Source organism: Eleutherodactylus coqui, chromosome 2, assembly GCF_035609145.1.
Source record: "Eleutherodactylus coqui strain aEleCoq1 chromosome 2, aEleCoq1.hap1, whole genome shotgun sequence".
Classification (NCBI taxonomy): domain Eukaryota; kingdom Metazoa; phylum Chordata; class Amphibia; order Anura; family Eleutherodactylidae; genus Eleutherodactylus; species Eleutherodactylus coqui.
Genome location: NC_089838.1, coordinates 1,183,537 through 1,201,714, shown reverse-complemented (window position 1 = coordinate 1,201,714; position 18,178 = coordinate 1,183,537). Strand labels below are relative to the sequence as shown.

The 18,178-nt window shown below is 50.3% G+C and overlaps 1 protein-coding gene across 5 annotated transcripts in view; it reads right to left on the bottom strand.

Annotated features, from left to right (window-relative positions):
• LMNTD1 (lamin tail domain containing 1) overlaps nucleotides 1–18,178 on the bottom strand; it is a 99,972-nt gene that overhangs the window by 72,009 nt on the left and 9,785 nt on the right. For 3 of the 5 annotated variants that reach the window (XM_066590147.1, XM_066590145.1, XM_066590148.1), the window contains exons 3-4: nucleotides 12,442–12,605; nucleotides 5,290–5,478 (exon numbers count right to left, since the gene is read on the bottom strand). In XM_066590147.1, the coding sequence (XP_066446244.1) occupies nucleotides 5,290–5,478; nucleotides 12,442–12,605 (353 nt within the window). The remainder of the gene's footprint in view (nucleotides 1–5,289; nucleotides 5,479–12,441; nucleotides 12,606–18,178) is intronic. The other 2 variants (XM_066590146.1, XM_066590149.1) reach the window with 1 other exon arrangement.

Genomic DNA, 18,178 nt, shown 5'->3' with positions numbered 1-18,178 from the left:
TGTGCTGGAGGACTGTTTACATTTTTTGGAGGGGAGATTGTACAAAGCTTTCCGGTTTTTATGCTGCTTTATAGAGATCCCGGGCGTGGCGCTGTTCCCTGGCCGCGCTGTTCTCCGCCGGTGCTGCTCCCTGGCCGCGCTGTTCTCCGCCGGTGCTGCTCCCTGGCCGCGCTGTTCTCCGCCGGTGCTGCTCCCTGGCCGCGCTGTTCTCCGCCGGTGCTGCTCCCTGGCCGCGCTGTTCTCCGCCGGTGCTGCTCCCTGGCCGCGCTGTTCTCCGCCGGTGCTGCTCCCTGGCCGCGCTGTTCTCCGCCGGTGCTGCTCCCTGGCCGCGCTGTTCTCCGCCGGCACTCTAGCCTGGCTACGCTGTTCCCTGGCCGCGCTGGTCTCCGCCGGTGCTGCTCCCTGGCCGCGCTGGTCTCCGCCGGTGCTGCTCCCTGGCCGCGCTGGTCTCCGCCGGTGCTGCTCCCTGGCCGCGCTGGTCTCCGCCGGTGCTGCTCCCTGGCCGCGCTGGTCTCCGCCGGCGCTGCTCCCTGGCCGCGCTGGTCTCCGCCGGCGCTGCTCCCTGGCCGCGCTGGTCTCCGCCGGCGCTGCTCCCTGGCCGCGCTGTTCCCTGGCCGCGCTGTTCTCCGCCGGTGCTGTTCTCCGCCGGCGCTCTACCCTGGCACGCTGTTCTCTGCCGATGCTGTTCCCTGGCCGCGCTGTTCTCCGCGGGTGCTGTTCCCCGGCCGCGCTGTTCTCCGCCGGTGCTGTTCCCCGGCCGCGCTGTTCTCTTCTCCGCCGGTGCTGTTCCCCGGCCGCGCTGTTCTCTTCTCCGCCGCTGCTGTTCCCCGGCCGCGCTGTTCTCTTCTTTGCCGGTGCTGTTCCCCGGCCGCGCTGTTCTCCGCCGGTGCTGTTCCCCGGCCGCGCTGTTCTCCGCCGGTGCTGTTTCCCGGCCGCGCTGTTCTCCGCCGGTGCTGTTCCCCGGCCGCGCTGTTCTCCGCCGGCGCTCTACCCTGGCACGCTGTTCTCTGCCGATGCTGTTCCCTGGCCGCACTGTTCTCCGCCGGTGCTGCTCCCTGGCCGCACTGTTCTCTGCTGATGCTGTTCCCTGGCCACGCTGTTCTCTGCCGATGCTGTTCTCCGCCGGCGCTGTTCCCCGGCCGCGCTGTTCTCCGCTGATGCTGTTCCCCGGCCGCGCTGTTCCCCGGCCGGTGCTGTTCCCCGGCCGCGCTGTTCTCCGCCCGCGCTGTTCTCCACCGGTACTGTTCCCCGGCCGCGCTGTTCCCCGGCCGCGCTGTTCTCCGACGGCGCTGTTCTCCGACGGCACTGTTCTCCGACGGCACTATTCCCTAGCCGCGCTGTTCTCCGCTGGTGCTGTTCCCTAGCCGCGCTGTTCCCTGGCCCGCGCTGTTCCCTGGCCCGCGCTGTTCCCTGGCCCGCGCTGTTCTCTAGCTGCGCTGTTCTCCGCCGGTGCTGTTCCCTAGCTGCGCTGTTCTCCGACGACGCTGTTCTCTGATGGGACTGTTCCCTAGCCGCGCTGTTCTCCGCCGGTGCTGTTTCCTAGCTGCGCTGTTCTCCGATGACGCTGTTCTCTGATGGCACTGTTCCCTAGCTGCGCTGTTCTCCACCGATGCTGTTCCCTAGCTGCGCTGTTCCCTGGCCGCGCTGTTCTCCGACGACGCTGTTCTCTGATGGCACTGTTCCCTAGCCGCGCTGTTCTCCGCCGGTGCTGTTCCCTAGCCGCGCTGTCCCGGGCCCGCGCTGTTCCCGTGCCCGCGCTGTTCTCCGCCGGTGCTGTTCCCTAGCTGCGCTGTTCTCCGCCGGTGCTGTTCCCTGGCCGCGCTGTTCTCCGACGACGCTGTTCTCTGATGGCACTGTTCCCTAGCCGCGCTGTTCCTGGGCTGCGCTGTTCCCTAGCTGCGCTGTTCTCCGTCGGTGCTGTTCCCTAGCTGCGCTGTTCCCTGGCCGCGCTGTTCTCCGCCGATGTTGTTCTCCGCCGGCGCTCTACCCTGGCACGCTGTTCTCTGCCGATGCTGTTCCCTGGCCGCACTGTTCTCCGCCGGTGCTGCTCCCTGGCCGCACTGTTCTCTGCTGATGCTGTTCCCTGGCCACGCTGTTCTCTGCCGATGCTGTTCTCTGCCGGCGCTGTTCCCCGGCCGCGCTGTTCTCCGCTGATGCTGTTCCCCGGCCGCGCTGTTCCCCGGCCGGTGCTGTTCCCCGGCCGCGCTGTTCTCCGCCCGCGCTGTTCTCCACCGGTACTGTTCCCCGGCCGCGCTGTTCCCCGGCCGCGCTGTTCTCCGACGGCACTGTTCTCCGACGGCACTGTTCTCCGACGGCACTGTTCTCCGACGGCACTGTTCCCTAGCCGCGCTGTTCTCCGCCGGTGCTGTTCCCTAGCCGCGCTGTTCCCTGGCCCGCGCTGTTCCCTGGCCCGCGCTGTTCCCTGGCCCGCGCTGTTCTCTAGCTGCGCTGTTCTCCGCCGGTGCTGTTCCCTAGCTGCGCTGTTCTCCGACGACGCTGTTCTCTGATGGGACTGTTCCCTAGCCGCGCTGTTCTCCGCCGGTGCTGTTTCCTAGCTGCGCTGTTCTCCGATGACGCTGTTCTCTGATGGCACTGTTCCCTAGCTGCGCTGTTCTCCGCCGATGCTGTTCCCTAGCTGCGCTGTTCCCTGGCCGCGCTGTTCTCCGACGACGCTGTTCTCTGATGGCACTGTTCCCTAGCCGCGCTGTTCTCCGCCGGTGCTGTTCCCTAGCCGCGCTGTCCCGGGCCCGCGCTGTTCCCGTGCCCGCGCTGTTCCCGGGCCGCGCTGTTCTCCGCCGGTGCTGTTCCCTAGCTGCGCTGTTCTCCGCCGGTGCTGTTCCCTAGCTGCGCTGTTCCCTGGCCGCGCTGTTCTCCGACGATGCTGTTCTCTGATGGCACTGTTCCCTAGCCGCGCTGTTCTCCGCCGGTGCTGTTCCCCAGCTGCGCTGTTCTCCGTCGGTGCTGTTCCCTAGCTGCGCTGTTCCCTGGCCGCGCTGTTCTCCGACGACGCTGTTCTCTGATGGCACTGTTCCCTAGCCGCGCTGTTCCTGGGCTGCGCTGTTCCCTAGCCGCGCTGTTCCCTGGCCGCGCTATTCCCTGGCCGCGCTGGGAGGACTTGTGCTTTTGTCCTGCTTTTTATTACATTTTTGGGAGGCGCAGAGGATGATCCCATTTCTGGTGTTCCATTTCTCACTATTTCAGGGCGCTGACCGTGCGTGATAATAAGTCCTCATTGTGCGCGCCGTTTCCAGCGCAGTAACACTAATTACGTCTCTTAGGTTTAGATTTTATTTAAAGACAACCTTTAATGGGACAAATGTGTATTTTTTAAAAACTCGGTTTACTTTATTGATCTTTTTTGAAACAATTTTTTAGTCCCTCACGAAGACGTGATGATTGGAGCGCTAGAATAGTGCGCTGTGTTACTTGTAGTGCATTCTATGGCAGCAGCCTATCAGGATCTGCAGGAGGCGGAGCCCAGGAGGCCGTGTTACATGGCAGACAGAGGTTTGTCAGGCTTCCGTTGTAACTTGTGATCAAACTGCGGGTGCTGGTGGGTGACAAAAGCTACATGATGCAGCGGGTATTGAATGTGGCATGTAAGGGGTTAACCTGCCAGCATCTGAGGTTTCTGCTCTCCTGGCTGTTAGAGCAGGAGCCCCGCTGTCACTAGTCAGCCATAAAAAGGCATATTGGCCGTCACTATGGGTTACCTATTAGGACAACAAGCCCTCTGAGATACCCTATTAGCCAAACGACGGAGCCGCTGCAAAGAGCTGATCCTGTCCTGATTGGACGCCGTGCCATACCACTCTTGTCCTGCAGGGGTGCTGCAGGAGAATGATGCCGTTGCCCAGGAATCACTGTAAGCATCTTATTGCTTCTCCACTGAAGTGACGAGTGTCATTAGCTGCTCTGACGGGCGCTCTATGCCAGGACTGACGCACTGTCTCCGCTATGACACAGTTAGCAGAGGTCCGCCCCCTGGGTGACAAAGGTGGTAATGCGGCTAGTGCATCACCGGCCCTGAAGACCCAATAGCGTTAGAGAAAGAGCAGTGTGTGCCATGTGTGCAGCCGCATGCTCCTGCTGGCGGAGTGGCAAGGGCCAATGCAGATCAGGCCTCTGGGGGACCGAAGGCAGTGGGTCCCAGTAACAAGGACCTAAAATGGTAGGGCCACCAGTAGAGGCCCAACGGAAATAGCCGAAGACGATGAAAGTGGGTCACGAGTGAAGAAAGGCCGCAGCAAGGGCCAAGTGAGCCAGAAGCCCAGCAAAGTCCAGAAGGGGGCAACTGTAAAGGCCGCCACACAGGGAGAGTCCAGTAAGACTGACCATGGTGACTGTGGTGACCAAAGTATGGCCACTGATGACCCGGTGGCATGGCAGGCAAGACGTCCCAGATGACCAGTGTGGCCAGGCCCAGCGTCTTAAGACATCGTTGCTCCCTCCTCGCAATGACCAGCGATGACTCAGTTGCAGACCAAGTCATAATGACCTCAGTGACCAGTCCTAGTGAGAGACGGTGGTGGAACAGGAGAGATGTGGCGGTATGGGCAGCAGCACAGCCTCAGTCTGGAGGGCATGGTGGTAATGACCCCGTTGCCAGTGCATTAGAGGGGTGTCTGGAGTCTCAGTCCAGGGGAACGCATGCCTGGGGGCAGAAAGCCACAGAGAGCCACCAAACAGAACAACGACCGTAACGGGGAGCCTAAAACACAGACTGTAACCTTGTGGGTGCTCAGTCCTCTTCTTCCTGTCTGGATCCCGCATGAGTCTGTGAAGTTCCAGTATGGCGCCCTCCTATGGAGTGGAAGGGTTCGTATACTGCTACTACTAGAGGTTTTTCTTTTGCTGAGCTTTATTGCCTCTATGTATACTGCCATTCATAACACTTCACCTGCATTACAAATACATCATACAGGGTTAAGGCCCATTTACACGCGATCATTTTGCATAAAGTGCTAATGGGCACTAAAGTCCATTAGTAGTGTATTACCCTCATTTGCGTGTAAATGAGCCTCCAGCAGCTGTTTGCAAATCTTTACAATGTAATCAGCTGCTCCTGTGGAGAACACAGCATGCGGTCCCTGCTATCTCTCTCTGGCTGAACGATACATTTTAAGCTCACCTAAAAATCATCCTTCAGCCAAAGAGTGAACGATGGCAGCGTTTACACGCAACGATTATAGCTGAAAAGCCATTGTTTGAATGAATTTTGTGCGATAATGATTGCATGTAAATGAGGCGTTACAACAGTCCAGGCAGATAAGGTCAGGGGGCACTTACTTTGACTGAGCCATCGCAATGCTTCCCTGCAGTTCGCCCAGGTCTTGTTTGGCCATTTCCAGCTGTATGGCTGGGGATATAGCGGCACCCTTTAACGCCTGGATGTCGGACTCCTTCTTGGCCACCATTACTTGTAACGCTCGGATGTCGTCATCTTTTTTCAGAACGTCTCTGTTCATTTCCCAAATTCTACATTATAAGTTAAGATTTGTAGAAGATTATGAGACATCAGTAGCAGGAAATAGAGCACCCATCGGGGTCTTAAAGGAATATGTCACATAATATACACTATAGTGCATGACACAGAGTATGCCTTCCAGTATCAAAAAACTAACCACCACTTGTCTGTATGTATGTGTGTGAGTGCTTCTGATGCTCCGCCCTGCTGATGTCATTGCTCCACCCCCTGGAGACGTCATTAAATGTCCTACAACATATGTGTGTGTGTGTGATGTGTGGGGTGTAGTAGAACTGTGTGTGTGCACATGTACCATGTAGCAGAGCTGTGTGTGATGTGTGGGGTGTACTAGAGCTGTGTGTGCGCGCATGTACCATGTAGCAGAGCTGTGTGTGATGTGTGGGGTGTAATAGAGCTGTGTGTGATGTGTGGGGATTATAACGCATGTACCAAGTAGCAGAGCTGTGTGTGTGTAATGTGTGGGGTGTAGTAGAGCTGTGTGTGATGTGTGGGGATCATAATGCATGTACCATGTAGTAGAGCTGTGTGTGATGTGTGGGGTGCAGTAGAGCTCTGTGTGTGCATGTACCATGTAGCAGAGCTGTGTGTGTGATGTGTGGGGATCATAATGCATGTACCATGTAGCAGAGCTGTGTGTGATGTGTGGGGTGTAGTAGAGCTGTGTGTGATGTGTGGGGATTATAATGCATGTACCAAGTAGCAGAGCTGTGTGTGTGATGTGTGGGGTGTAGTAGAGCCGTGTGTGATGTGTGGGGTTCATAATGCATGTACCATGTAGTAGAGCTGTGTGTGATGTGTGGGGTGCAGTAGAGCTCTGTGTGTGCATGTACCATGTAGCAGAGCTGTGTGTGTGATGTGTGGGGATCATAATGCATGTACCATGTAGCAGAGCTGTGTGTGTGATGTGTGGGGTGTAGTAGAGCCGTGTGTGATGTGTGGGGTTCATAATGCATGTACCATGTAGTAGAGCTGTGTGTGATGTGTGGGGTGCAGTAGAGCTCTGTGTGTGCATGTACCATGTAGCAGAGCTGTGTGTGTGATGTGTGGGGATCATAACGCATGTACCATGTAGCAGAACTGTGTGTGATGTTTGGGGTGTAGTAGAGCCGTGTGTGTGCATGTACCATGTAGCAGAGCTGTGTGTGTCGGTCAGAGGAAGGATCGAATGTAGCGACTGCAGGTGTCGGTCGGAGGAAGGATCCAATGTGGCTACTGCAGGTGTCGGTCGGAGGAAGGATCCAATGTGGCTACTGCAGGTGTCGGTCAGAGGAAGGATCCAATGTGGCTACTGCAGGTGTCGGTCAGAGGAAGGATCCAATGTGGCTACTGCAGGTGTCGGTCAGAGGAAGGATCCAATGTGGCTACTGCAGGTGTCGGTCAGAGGAAGGATCCAATGTGGCTACTGCAGGTGTCGGTCAGAGGAAGGATCCAATGTGGCTACTGCAGGTGTCGGTCAGAGGAAGGATCCAATGTGGCTACTGCAGGTGTCGGTCGGAGGAAGGATCCAATGTGGCTACTGCAGGTGTCGGTCGGAGGAAGGATCCAATGTGGCGACTGCAGGTGTCGGTCAGAGGAAGGATCCAATGTGGCTACTGCAGGTGTCGGTCAGAGGAAGGATCCAATGTGGCTACTGCAGGTGTCGGTCAGAGGAAGGATCCGATGTGGCTACTGCAGGTGTCGGTCAGAGGAAGGATCCGATGTGGCTACTGCAGGTGTCGGTCAGAGGAAGGATCCAATGTGGCTACTGCAGGTGTCGGTCAGAGGAAGGATCCAATGTGGCTACTGCAGGTGTCGGTCAGAGGAAGGATCCAATGTGGCTACTGCAGGTGTCGGTCGGAGGAAGGATCCAATGTGGCTACTGCAGGTGTCGGTCGGAGGAAGGATCCAATGTGGCTACTGCAGGTGTCGGTCAGAGGAAGGATCCAATGTGGCTACTGCAGGTGTCGGTCAGAGGAAGGATCCAATGTGGCTACTGCAGGTGTCGGTCAGAGGAAGGATCCAATGTGGCTACTGCAGGTGTCGGTCAGAGGAAGGATCCAATGTGGCTACTGCAGGTGTCGGTCAGAGGAAGGATCCAATGTGGCTACTGCAGGTGTCGGTCAGAGGAAGGATCCAATGTGGCTACTGCAGGTGTCGGTCGGAGGAAGGATCCAATGTGGCTACTGCAGGTGTCGGTCGGAGGAAGGATCCAATGTGGCTACTGCAGGTGTCGGTCGGAGGAAGGATCCAATGTGGCTACTGCAGGTGTCGGTCGGAGGAAGGATCCAAAGTGGCTACTGCAGGTGTCGGTCAGAGGAAGGATCCAATGTGGCTACTGCAGGTGTCGGTCAGAGGAAGGATCCAAAGTGGCTACTGCAGGTGTCGGTCGGAGGAAGGATCCAAAGTGGCTACTGCAGGTGTCGGTCAGAGGAAGGATCCAATGTGGCTACTGCAGGTGTCGGTCAGAGGAAGGATCCAATGTGGCTACTGCAGGTGTCGGTCAGAGGAAGGATCCAATGTGGCTACTGCAGGAGTCGGTCAGAGGAAGGATCCAATGTGGCTACTGCAGGTGTCGGTCAGAGGAAGGATCCAATGTGGCTACTGCAGGAGTCGGTCAGAGGAAGGATCCAATGTGGCTACTGCAGGTGTCGGTCAGAGGAAGGATCCAATGTGGCTACTGCAGGTGTCGGTCGGAGGAAGGATCCAATGTGGCTACTGCAGGTGTCGGTCAGAGGAAGGATCCAATGTAGCTACTGCAGGTGTCGGTCAGAGGAAGGATCCAATGTGGCTACTGCAGGAGTCGGTCAGAGGAAGGATCCAATGTGGCTACTGCAGGTGTCGGTCAGAGGAAGGATCCAATGTAGCTACTGCAGGTGTCGGTCGGAGGAAGGATCCAATGTGGCTACTGCAGGTGTCGGTCGGAGGAAGGATCCAATGTGGCTACTGCAGGTGTCGGTCGGAGGAAGGATCCAATGTGGCTACTGCAGGTGTCGGTCGGAGGAAGGATCCAATGTGGCTACTGCAGGTGTCGGTCAGAGGAAGGATCCAATGTGGCTACTGCAGGAGTCGGTCAGAGGAAGGATCCAATGTAGCTACTGCAGGTGTCGGTCAGAGGAAGGATCCAATGTGGCTACTGCAGGTGTCGGTCAGAGGAAGGATCCAATGTAGCTACTGCAGGTGTCGGTCGGAGGAAGGATCCAATGTGGCTACTGCAGGTGTCGGTCAGAGGAAGGATCCAATGTAGCTACTGCAGGTGTCGGTCAGAGGAAGGATCCAATGTGGCTACTGCAGGTGTCGGTCAGAGGAAGGATCCAATGTAGCTACTGCAGGTGTCGGTCAGAGGAAGGATCCAATGTGGCTACTGCAGGTGTCGGTCAGAGGAAGGATCCAATGTAGCGACTGCAGGTGTCGGTCGGAGGAAGGATCCAATGTGGCTACTGCAGGTGTCGGTCGGAGGAAGGATCCAATGTGGCTACTGCAGGTGTCGGTCAGAGGAAGGATCCAATGTGGCTACTGCAGGTGTCGGTCAGAGGAAGGATCCAATGTGGCTACTGCAGGTGTCGGTCAGAGGAAGGATCCAATGTGGCTACTGCAGGTGTCGGTCAGAGGAAGGATCCAATGTGGCTACTGCAGGTGTCGGTCAGAGGAAGTATCCAATGTGGCTACTGCAGGTGTCGGTCAGAGGAAGGATCCAATGTAGCTACTGCAGGTGTCGGTCGGAGGAAGGATCCAATGTGGCTACTGCAGGTGTCGGTCGGAGGAAGGATCCAAAGTGGCTACTGCAGGTGTCGGTCAGAGGAAGGATCCAATGTGGCTACTGCAGGTGTCGGTCAGAGGAAGGATCCAATGTGGCTACTGCAGGTGTCGGTCAGAGGAAGGATCCAATGTGGCTACTGCAGGTGTCGGTCAGAGGAAGGATCCAATGTGGCTACTGCAGGAGTCGGTCAGAGGAAGGATCCAATGTGGCTACTGCAGGTGTCGGTCAGAGGAAGGATCCAATGTGGCTACTGCAGGAGTCGGTCAGAGGAAGGATCCAATGTGGCTACTGCAGGTGTCGGTCAGAGGAAGGATCCAATGTGGCTACTGCAGGTGTCGGTCAGAGGAAGGATCCAATGTAGCTACTGCAGGTGTCGGTCAGAGGAAGGATCCAATGTGGCTACTGCAGGAGTCGGTCAGAGGAAGGATCCAATGTGGCTACTGCAGGTGTCGGTCAGAGGAAGGATCCAATGTAGCTACTGCAGGTGTCGGTCGGAGGAAGGATCCAATGTGGCTACTGCAGGTGTCGGTCAGAGGAAGGATCCAATGTGGCTACTGCAGGTGTCGGTCGGAGGAAGGATCCAATGTGGCTACTGCAGGTGTCGGTCGGAGGAAGGATCCAATGTGGCTACTGCAGGTGTCGGTCGGAGGAAGGATCCAATGTAGCTACTGCAGGTGTCGGTCAGAGGAAGGATCCAATGTGGCTACTGCAGGTGTCGGTCAGAGGAAGGATCCAATGTGGCTACTGCAGGTGTCGGTCAGAGGAAGGATCCAATGTAGCTACTGCAGGTTTCGGTCGGAGGAAGGATCCAATGTGGCTACTGCAGGTGTCGGTCAGAGGAAGGATCCAATGTAGCTACTGCAGGTGTCGGTCAGAGGAAGGATCCAATGTAGCTACTGCAGGTGTCGGTCAGAGGAAGGATCCAATGTGGCTACTGCAGGTGTCGGTCAGAGGAAGGATCCAATGTAGCGACTGCAGGTGTCGGTCGGAGGAAGGATCCAATGTGGCTACTGCAGGTGTCGGTCAGAGGAAGGATCCAATGTAGCGACTGCAGGTGTCGGTCGGAGGAAGGGCTGCTGGCTTCTGTCTCTGCAGCTACAAGTAGTCTTGCTGACAGATGGCTGCTGAACACTGAAACTTCTGTTTTACCGCTTCCCATTTTTAGCGCACCCTAGTATTAGACTAATGGTCTACCAGGACCTGCACCGATCAGCGGCACAAAGGGGGGGGGTGCGTGCTGCTGGTCTCATACAGTACCTGATATAGTGATAACCTTGTGGCTGTGGCGGTCCGGGGCCTGCAGATCGCCCATGCTCGGCACCAGTACCTGATATAGTGATAACCTTGTGGCTGTGGCGGTCCGGGGCCTGCAGATCGCCCATGCTCGGCACCAGTACCTGATATAATGATAACCTTGTGGCTGTGGCGGTCCGGGGCCTGCAGATCGCCCATGCTCGGCACCAGTACCTGATATAGTGATAACCTTGTGGCTGTGGCGGTCCGGGGCCTGCAGATGGCTCATGCTCGGCACCAGTACCTGATATAATGATAACCTTGTGGCTGTGGCGGTCCGGGGCCTGCAGATCGCTCATGCTCGGCACCAGTACCTGATATAGTGATAACCTTGTGGCTGTGGCGGTCGGGGCCTGCAGATCGCCCATGCTCGGCACCAGTACCTGATATAGTGATAACCTTGTGGCTGTGGCGGTCCGGGGCCTGCAGATCGCCCATGCTCGGCACCAGTACCTGATATAGTGATAACCTTGTGGCTGTGGCGGTCCGGGGCCTGCAGATCGCCCATGCTCGGCACCAGTACCTGATATAATGATAACCTTGTGGCTGTGGCGGTCCGGGGCCTGCAGATCGCCCATGCTCGGCACCAGTACCTGATATAGTGATAACCTTGTGGCTGTGGCGGTCCTGGGCCTGCAGATCGCTCATGCTCGGCACCAGTACCTGATATAGTGATAACCTTGTGGCTGTGGCGGTCCGGGGCCTGCAGATCGCCCATGCTCGGCACCAGTACCTGATATAGTGATAACCTTGTGGCTGTGGCGGTCCGGGGCCTGCAGATCGCCCATGCTCGGCACCAGTACCTGGATGCAGTTGAGCTGCGCAGGGCTGCTCTGAGCATAGATGGAGCCCTGTGTGCAATTATTTGTGCCCTCCCATCATAAGAATAAAAACAATATATATGGCACTGATAGGCAGTCTGATTGTAGAAAGCAGGACGATAGCAACTTACCCACAGGAAGACAGCTCAGTGATAAGTATTATACCAGGACCAAACTCATAACACAAATACAGCACCAGAACCAAGCTTATAACATATATACAGCACTAGAACCAAGTGTGGTATATAGATACACGACAATAAACAACCTCAGTGTATGTAAATACGGCACCAGAACCAAGCTAATAACATCAATACAACATCAGAACAAAGTACATAACAAAAATACAGTAGCAGAGCCAAGCTAGTAAGAATATAGCACTAGAACAAGCCTCAGTACATAAACACAACAGCAAATCCAAGCTCATAACATATAGTACCAAAACTAAGCTCAGTACATAAATACATCAAGAGGACCAAGCTAATAGTATAAATACAGTACCAGAACCAAGCTTATAGCATAAATAAAGGACCAGAACCAAGCTCAGTATCTAACTACACTATGAGAGCTGCGTTCATGACATGAATAAAACACCAGACCCAAGCTAAAAACATAAATACAGCACCAGAACCAAGCATTTAACAAACACAGTAGCAGAACTAAGCGACTGTTGTATAGGGGTGTCAATGGGTTTACAGCGGCACCTCAGAGGAGACAGAGCCAGGAGGAGGATAGTTCATGTAGCTCCACGAGACGAGAAAGAAGATCATCACAATGGATGGACCTAAAGGAGGGAATTGCCCTCAGCCTACATCTGCCATGGGTGGCATGTAAGTAAAGCTGCCCATGAGCTGCAGTACCAAGCACTGGCACACACTAGGGGCAGCACGGTGCCATCAATGCAATAACTCGAAAAGTCACTGCGCCATATCTTAGCTTCCCAGTCTGCTCTGTGGGTCATGATGAACCGATACAGAAAGTCTTTGGAGTCACATGGAAAACTTTCCTGACTTGAGTTCCCCTTTAAGTAATGGAAATCGTCCCACATGGCAGGACTGTAGGCGCCGGCCAGGTATAGGCAGGATACAATAGCGTGTAATTACCTATGCTGGTACTCGGAGACTAGAGCCGTGGTGATGCCCTCGCCATCCTGCGCCCTATAGCTCCGCTCCAGCTGTTCTCGCAGGCTTCCAACCTCCTGCTGGTACATATTGTGGATGGTGATCACCTCATTCTGGAGATGCTGGACCGCGGACGCAGCGTCCGTCTGCACAAAGAGAAAATCATTGCGTTATTACTGGCGCCATTCGCAGCCGCTCTAGGCGGAAGACATTCCGAAATGAGAAAAAAATAATAGAGCTTTATCGTCTATATAAACGCGTCAGAGCGAGCGCGGCGGCCATTACTAACCCAGAACAGCTCATGTGGGACATGGTCTGTATCCCTGGAACGCTCGAATATCTCCTCTCTTATGGGCGTGCAGTTACCTCCGCTCATCGCCACATTCCCTTATGTATCATTGTTCTAACGAGTCTGTGTGTTCACGGGCGTTAATAGAACAGACAGTATATAAACCAATCACAAGTATCACTGTGCGCTCTGTGCCCCTCGTAGGCCTGAGAGCAATAAGCTGCAGGGGCCACTATTAGCAGCTACAACAGTCATGTAATCATAGGGGCCCCCAAAGACATTAAAGTGCAGAGAAACTTCTCCCTCCCGTACTCATCGTAAAGGAAAATGGCCATATAAAAAATATAACAACTATAATACCGCCCCCTATGTACAAGAATATAACTACTATAATACTGCCCCCTATATACAAGAATATAACTACTATAATACTGCCCCCTATGTACAAGAATATAACTACTATAATACTGCTCCCTATGTACAAGAATGTAACTACTATAATACTGCCCCCTATGTACAAGAATATAACTACTATAATACTGCTCCCTATGTACAAGAATATAACTACTATAATACTGCTCCTATGTACAAGAATATAACTATAATACTGCCCCCTATGTACAAACATGTGAAGCAATGCATAAAAGTCTTTACTATGGGCGGGGCAGACATACTTTCCTGTGCGTCGGAGAACTGTTCTGGGTGGGAAGTCTCCATTTTTAGGATTTTCCAGGACCTTCTAGGAGAATTTATAAGTGTGCATCTGGTTAGAACCCGCGGTCTTAGAGCAGCGCTGTAGGAGTCGGGACGTGATTTCACTACAGAGCGCTTTCATTGTGGCATTCAGTGGGGATCCATGATCATAGATGTCACCATCACATGCAGCTATGACAGAGGAGCAGAGCATTTTTAGTGCATTACCCCTTTTAATAAACTCTGAGGAAACCTTCTTCAGGGTCAGTGAGCGGCGGTTGTACTCTGCAGGCTCTTACACGCCCGACTTCATGTGCTATAAACATTTTATATTAGATTCAACGGCCATAAAGTGATAAAAGCTCTAGAATTCTGAGAAAAGCCGAGTCCCATGATCCCTACACTGCCAGGAATCAGTCAGTAAGGTTCATCTAATGTAAGTTGTAAAATTATATTAACACAAAAATGCTTATCTCCAAGAACCCCCTGTAGACCACCGAGTGTACTGCAATATACCTGCTCACTACAATATACGAAAACCACTCTACACCGTAACGGAGACTGGAATCATATAGTGTTATATGTATACACCAGTAGCAGTATTATAGTAGTTATATTCTTGTACATAGGGGGCAGTATTATAGTAGTTATATTCTTGTACATAGGGGGCAGTATTATAGTAGTTATATTCTTATACATAGGGGGCAGTATTATAGTAGTTATATTCTTGTACATAGGGGGCAGTATTATAGTAGTTATATTCTTGTACATAGGGGGCAGTATTATAGTAGTTATATTCTTGTACATAGGGGGCAGTATTATAGTAGTTATATTCTTGTACATAGGGGGCAGTATTATAGTAGTTATATTCTTGTACATAGGGGGCAGTATTATAGTAGTTATATTCTTATACATAGGGGGCAGTATTATAGTAGTTATATTCCTGTACATAGGAGGCAGTATTATAGTAGTTATATTCCTGTACATAGGGGGCAGTATTATAGTAGTTATATTCTTGTACATAGGGGACAGTATTATAGCAGTTATATTCCTGTACATAGGAGGCAGTATTATAGTAGTTATATTCCTGTACATAGGGGGCAGTATTATAGTAGTTATATTCTTGTACATAGGGGGCAGTATTATAGTAGTTATATTCTTGTACATAGGGGGCAGTATTATAGTAGTTATATTCTTGTACATAGGGGGCAGTATTATAGTAGTTATATTCTTGTACATAGGGGGCAGTATTATAGTAGTTATATTCTTGTACATAGGGGGCAGTATTATAGTAGTTATATTCTTGTACATAGGGGGCAGTATTATAGTAGTTATATTCTTGTACATAGGGGACAGTATTATAGTAGTTATATTCTTGTACATAGGGGGCAGTATTATAGTAGTTATATTCTTGTACATAGGGGGCAGTATTATAGTAGTTATATTCTTCTACATAGGGGACAGTATTATAGTAGTTATATTCTTGTATATAGGGGGCAGTATTATAGTAGTTATATTCTTGTACATAGGGGGCAGTATTATAGTAGTTATATTCTTGTACGTAGGGGGCAGTATTATAGTAGTTATATTCTTGTACATAGGGGCAGTATTATAGTAGTTATATTCTTGTACGTAGGGGGCAGTATTATAGTAGTTATATTCTTGTACATAGGGGCAGTATTATAGTAGTTATATTCTTGTACATAGGGGGCAGTATTATAGTAGTTATATTCTTGTACATAGGAGCAGTATTATAGTAGTTATATTCTTGTACATAGGGGGCAGTATTATAGTAGTTATATTCTTGTACATAGGGAGCAGTATTATAGTAGTTATATTCTTGTACATAGGGGGCAGTATTATAGTAGTTATATTCTTGTACATAAGGGGCAGTATTATAGTAGTTATATTCTTGTACATAGGGGGCAGTATTATAGTAGTTATATTCTTGTACATAGGGGGCAGTATTATAGTAGTTATATTCTTGTACATAGGAGCAGTATTATAGTAGTTATATTCTTGTACATAGGAGGCAGTATTATAGCAGTTATATTCTTGTACATAGGGGGCAGTATTATAGTAGTTATATTCTTGTACATAGGGGGCAGTATTATAGTAGTTATATTCTTGTACATAGGGGCAGTATTATAGTAGTTATATTCTTGTACATAGGAGGCGGTATTATAGTAGTTATATTCTTGTACATAGGAGCAGTATTATATTAGTTATATTCTTGTACATAGGAGGCGGTATTATATTAGTTATATTCTTGTACATAGGAGCAGTATTATATTAGTTATAGTCTTGTACATAGGGGGCAGTATTATAGTAGATATATTCTTGTACATAGGGACAGTATTATAGTAGTTATATTCCTGTACATAGGAGGCAGTATTATAGTAGTTATATTCTTGTACATAGGGAGCAGTATTATAGTAGTTATATTCTTGTACATAGGGGTCAGTATTATAGTAGTTATATTCTTGTACATAGGGGGCAGTATTATAGTAGTTATATTCTTGTACATAGGGGACAGTATTATAGTAGTTATATTCTTGTACATAGGGGGCAGTATTATAGTAGTTATATTCTTGTACATAGGAGGCAGTATTATAGTAGTTATATTCTTGTACATAGGAGCAGTATTATAGTAGTTATATTCTTGTACATAGGGGGCAGTATTATAGTAGTTATATTCTTGTACATAGGGGGCAGTATTATAGTAGTTATATTCTTGTACACGGGAGCAGTATTATAGTAGTTATATTCTTGTACGTAGGGGGCAGTATTATAGTAGTTATATTCTTGTACATAGGGGCAGTATTATAGTAGTTATATTCTTGTACGTAGGGGGCAGTATTATAGTAGTTATATTCTTGTACATAGGGGCAGTATTATAGTAGTTATATTCTTGTACATAGGGGGCAGTATTATAGTAGTTATATTCTTGTACATAGGAGCAGTATTATAGTAGTTATATTCTTGTACATAGGGGGCAGTATTATAGTAGTTATATTCTTGTACATAGGGAGCAGTATTATAGTAGTTATATTCTTGTACATAGGGGGCAGTATTATAGTAGTTATATTCTTGTACATAAGGGGCAGTATTATAGTAGTTATATTCTTGTACATAGGGGGCAGTATTATAGTAGTTATATTCTTGTACATAGGGGGCAGTATTATAGTAGTTATATTCTTGTACATAGGAGCAGTATTATAGTAGTTATATTCTTGTACATAGGAGGCAGTATTATAGCAGTTATATTCTTGTACATAGGGGGCAGTATTATAGTAGTTATATTCTTGTACATAGGGGGCAGTATTATAGTAGTTATATTCTTGTACATAGGAGCAGTATTATAGTAGTTATATTCCTGTACATAGGGGGCAGTATTATAGTAGTTATATTCTTGTACATAGGGGGCAGTATTATAGTAGTTATATTCTTGTACATAGGGGGCAGTATTATAGTAGTTATATTCTTGTACATAGGGGGCAGTATTATAGTAGTTATATTCTTGTACATAGGGGGCAGTATTATAGTAGTTATATTCTTGTACATAGGGGGCAGTATTATAGTAGTTATATTCTTGTACATAGGAGCAGTATTATAGTAGTTATATTCTTGTATATAGGGGGCAGTATTATACTAGTTATTCTTGTACATAGGGGGCAGTATTATAGTAGTTATATTCTTGTACATAGGGGGCAGTATTATAGTAGTTATATTCTTGTACATAGGGGGCAGTATTATACTAGCTATGTTCTGGCACATAGGGGCAGTATATTAGTTATAGTTTGCTCCACCCTGGGTAAAGAGGGACATTAAGAATAAAATAACAGGTAATTAGCAGGATCGGTTTTACTACATGACTCATGCATAATTACGGTATCAGTTGTGATTTTTATTTCTCTGTATGTTGGGTTTACACATAATGACTCCATGGTTTTGCGGCAGTGATGGCTGGTCGACCCCCGACCCAACGACACATGAGTCAGTAATCTAAAACACGTGTTGAATGCAAAACACTAAACCTTAATCCCTCCCAAATCTTCCTTAATACCGTCTGCTAACAAAGAGCCACAATTACTTGTCATCTGCAGCAACATCTTAATGACAGCAGTGATAATTACCGAGGGGCTGTGTGTTGGCATATAATTATCAGCAGGGGATAACAGGACCCTCTTCAGCCACATTGTGCTCTAATCCAATGTTACCAAAATGTAATTAAATGAAGAGATTTGATAGCAGACAAAGAGGAACAAGTCCGAAGAGCGGAAAGAAATGAGAGACATTAAAGGGACAGGACACGATTTTCTTTTCCGCCTTGTACATTTTTGGCATTCGGATAGCAGTCTGGTGTTATTCACTATATTGCAGATCCTATGTACTCCATGAGGCGGCGTGTTATTTGCACAGTGTGGCAGTCTTACATACATATTAGATTGCGGTGGGACGGCTGATTATGTAATGTGTCTCAGTATATTCTCCCCCGATAGGCGGCGGCAGCGGACAGAAGGGTTTCAGCATGCCTGAGGCTTTATTTCCCATGGGACATATGAGCTTTCCCCTCTCTCTAGTGGCCTCCTTTATGTATGTACGGTCTGGCGGTGCTATGCTTGCACTGAGCGGCACTTATGTAGCACATAGCAGGATTGATACTCTGGCAGCATTAGTAGTGCCCTCGTGGCACTCGATGCCAGCAGTATTTGTGCGCGGTTTAGTCTTGTTTTG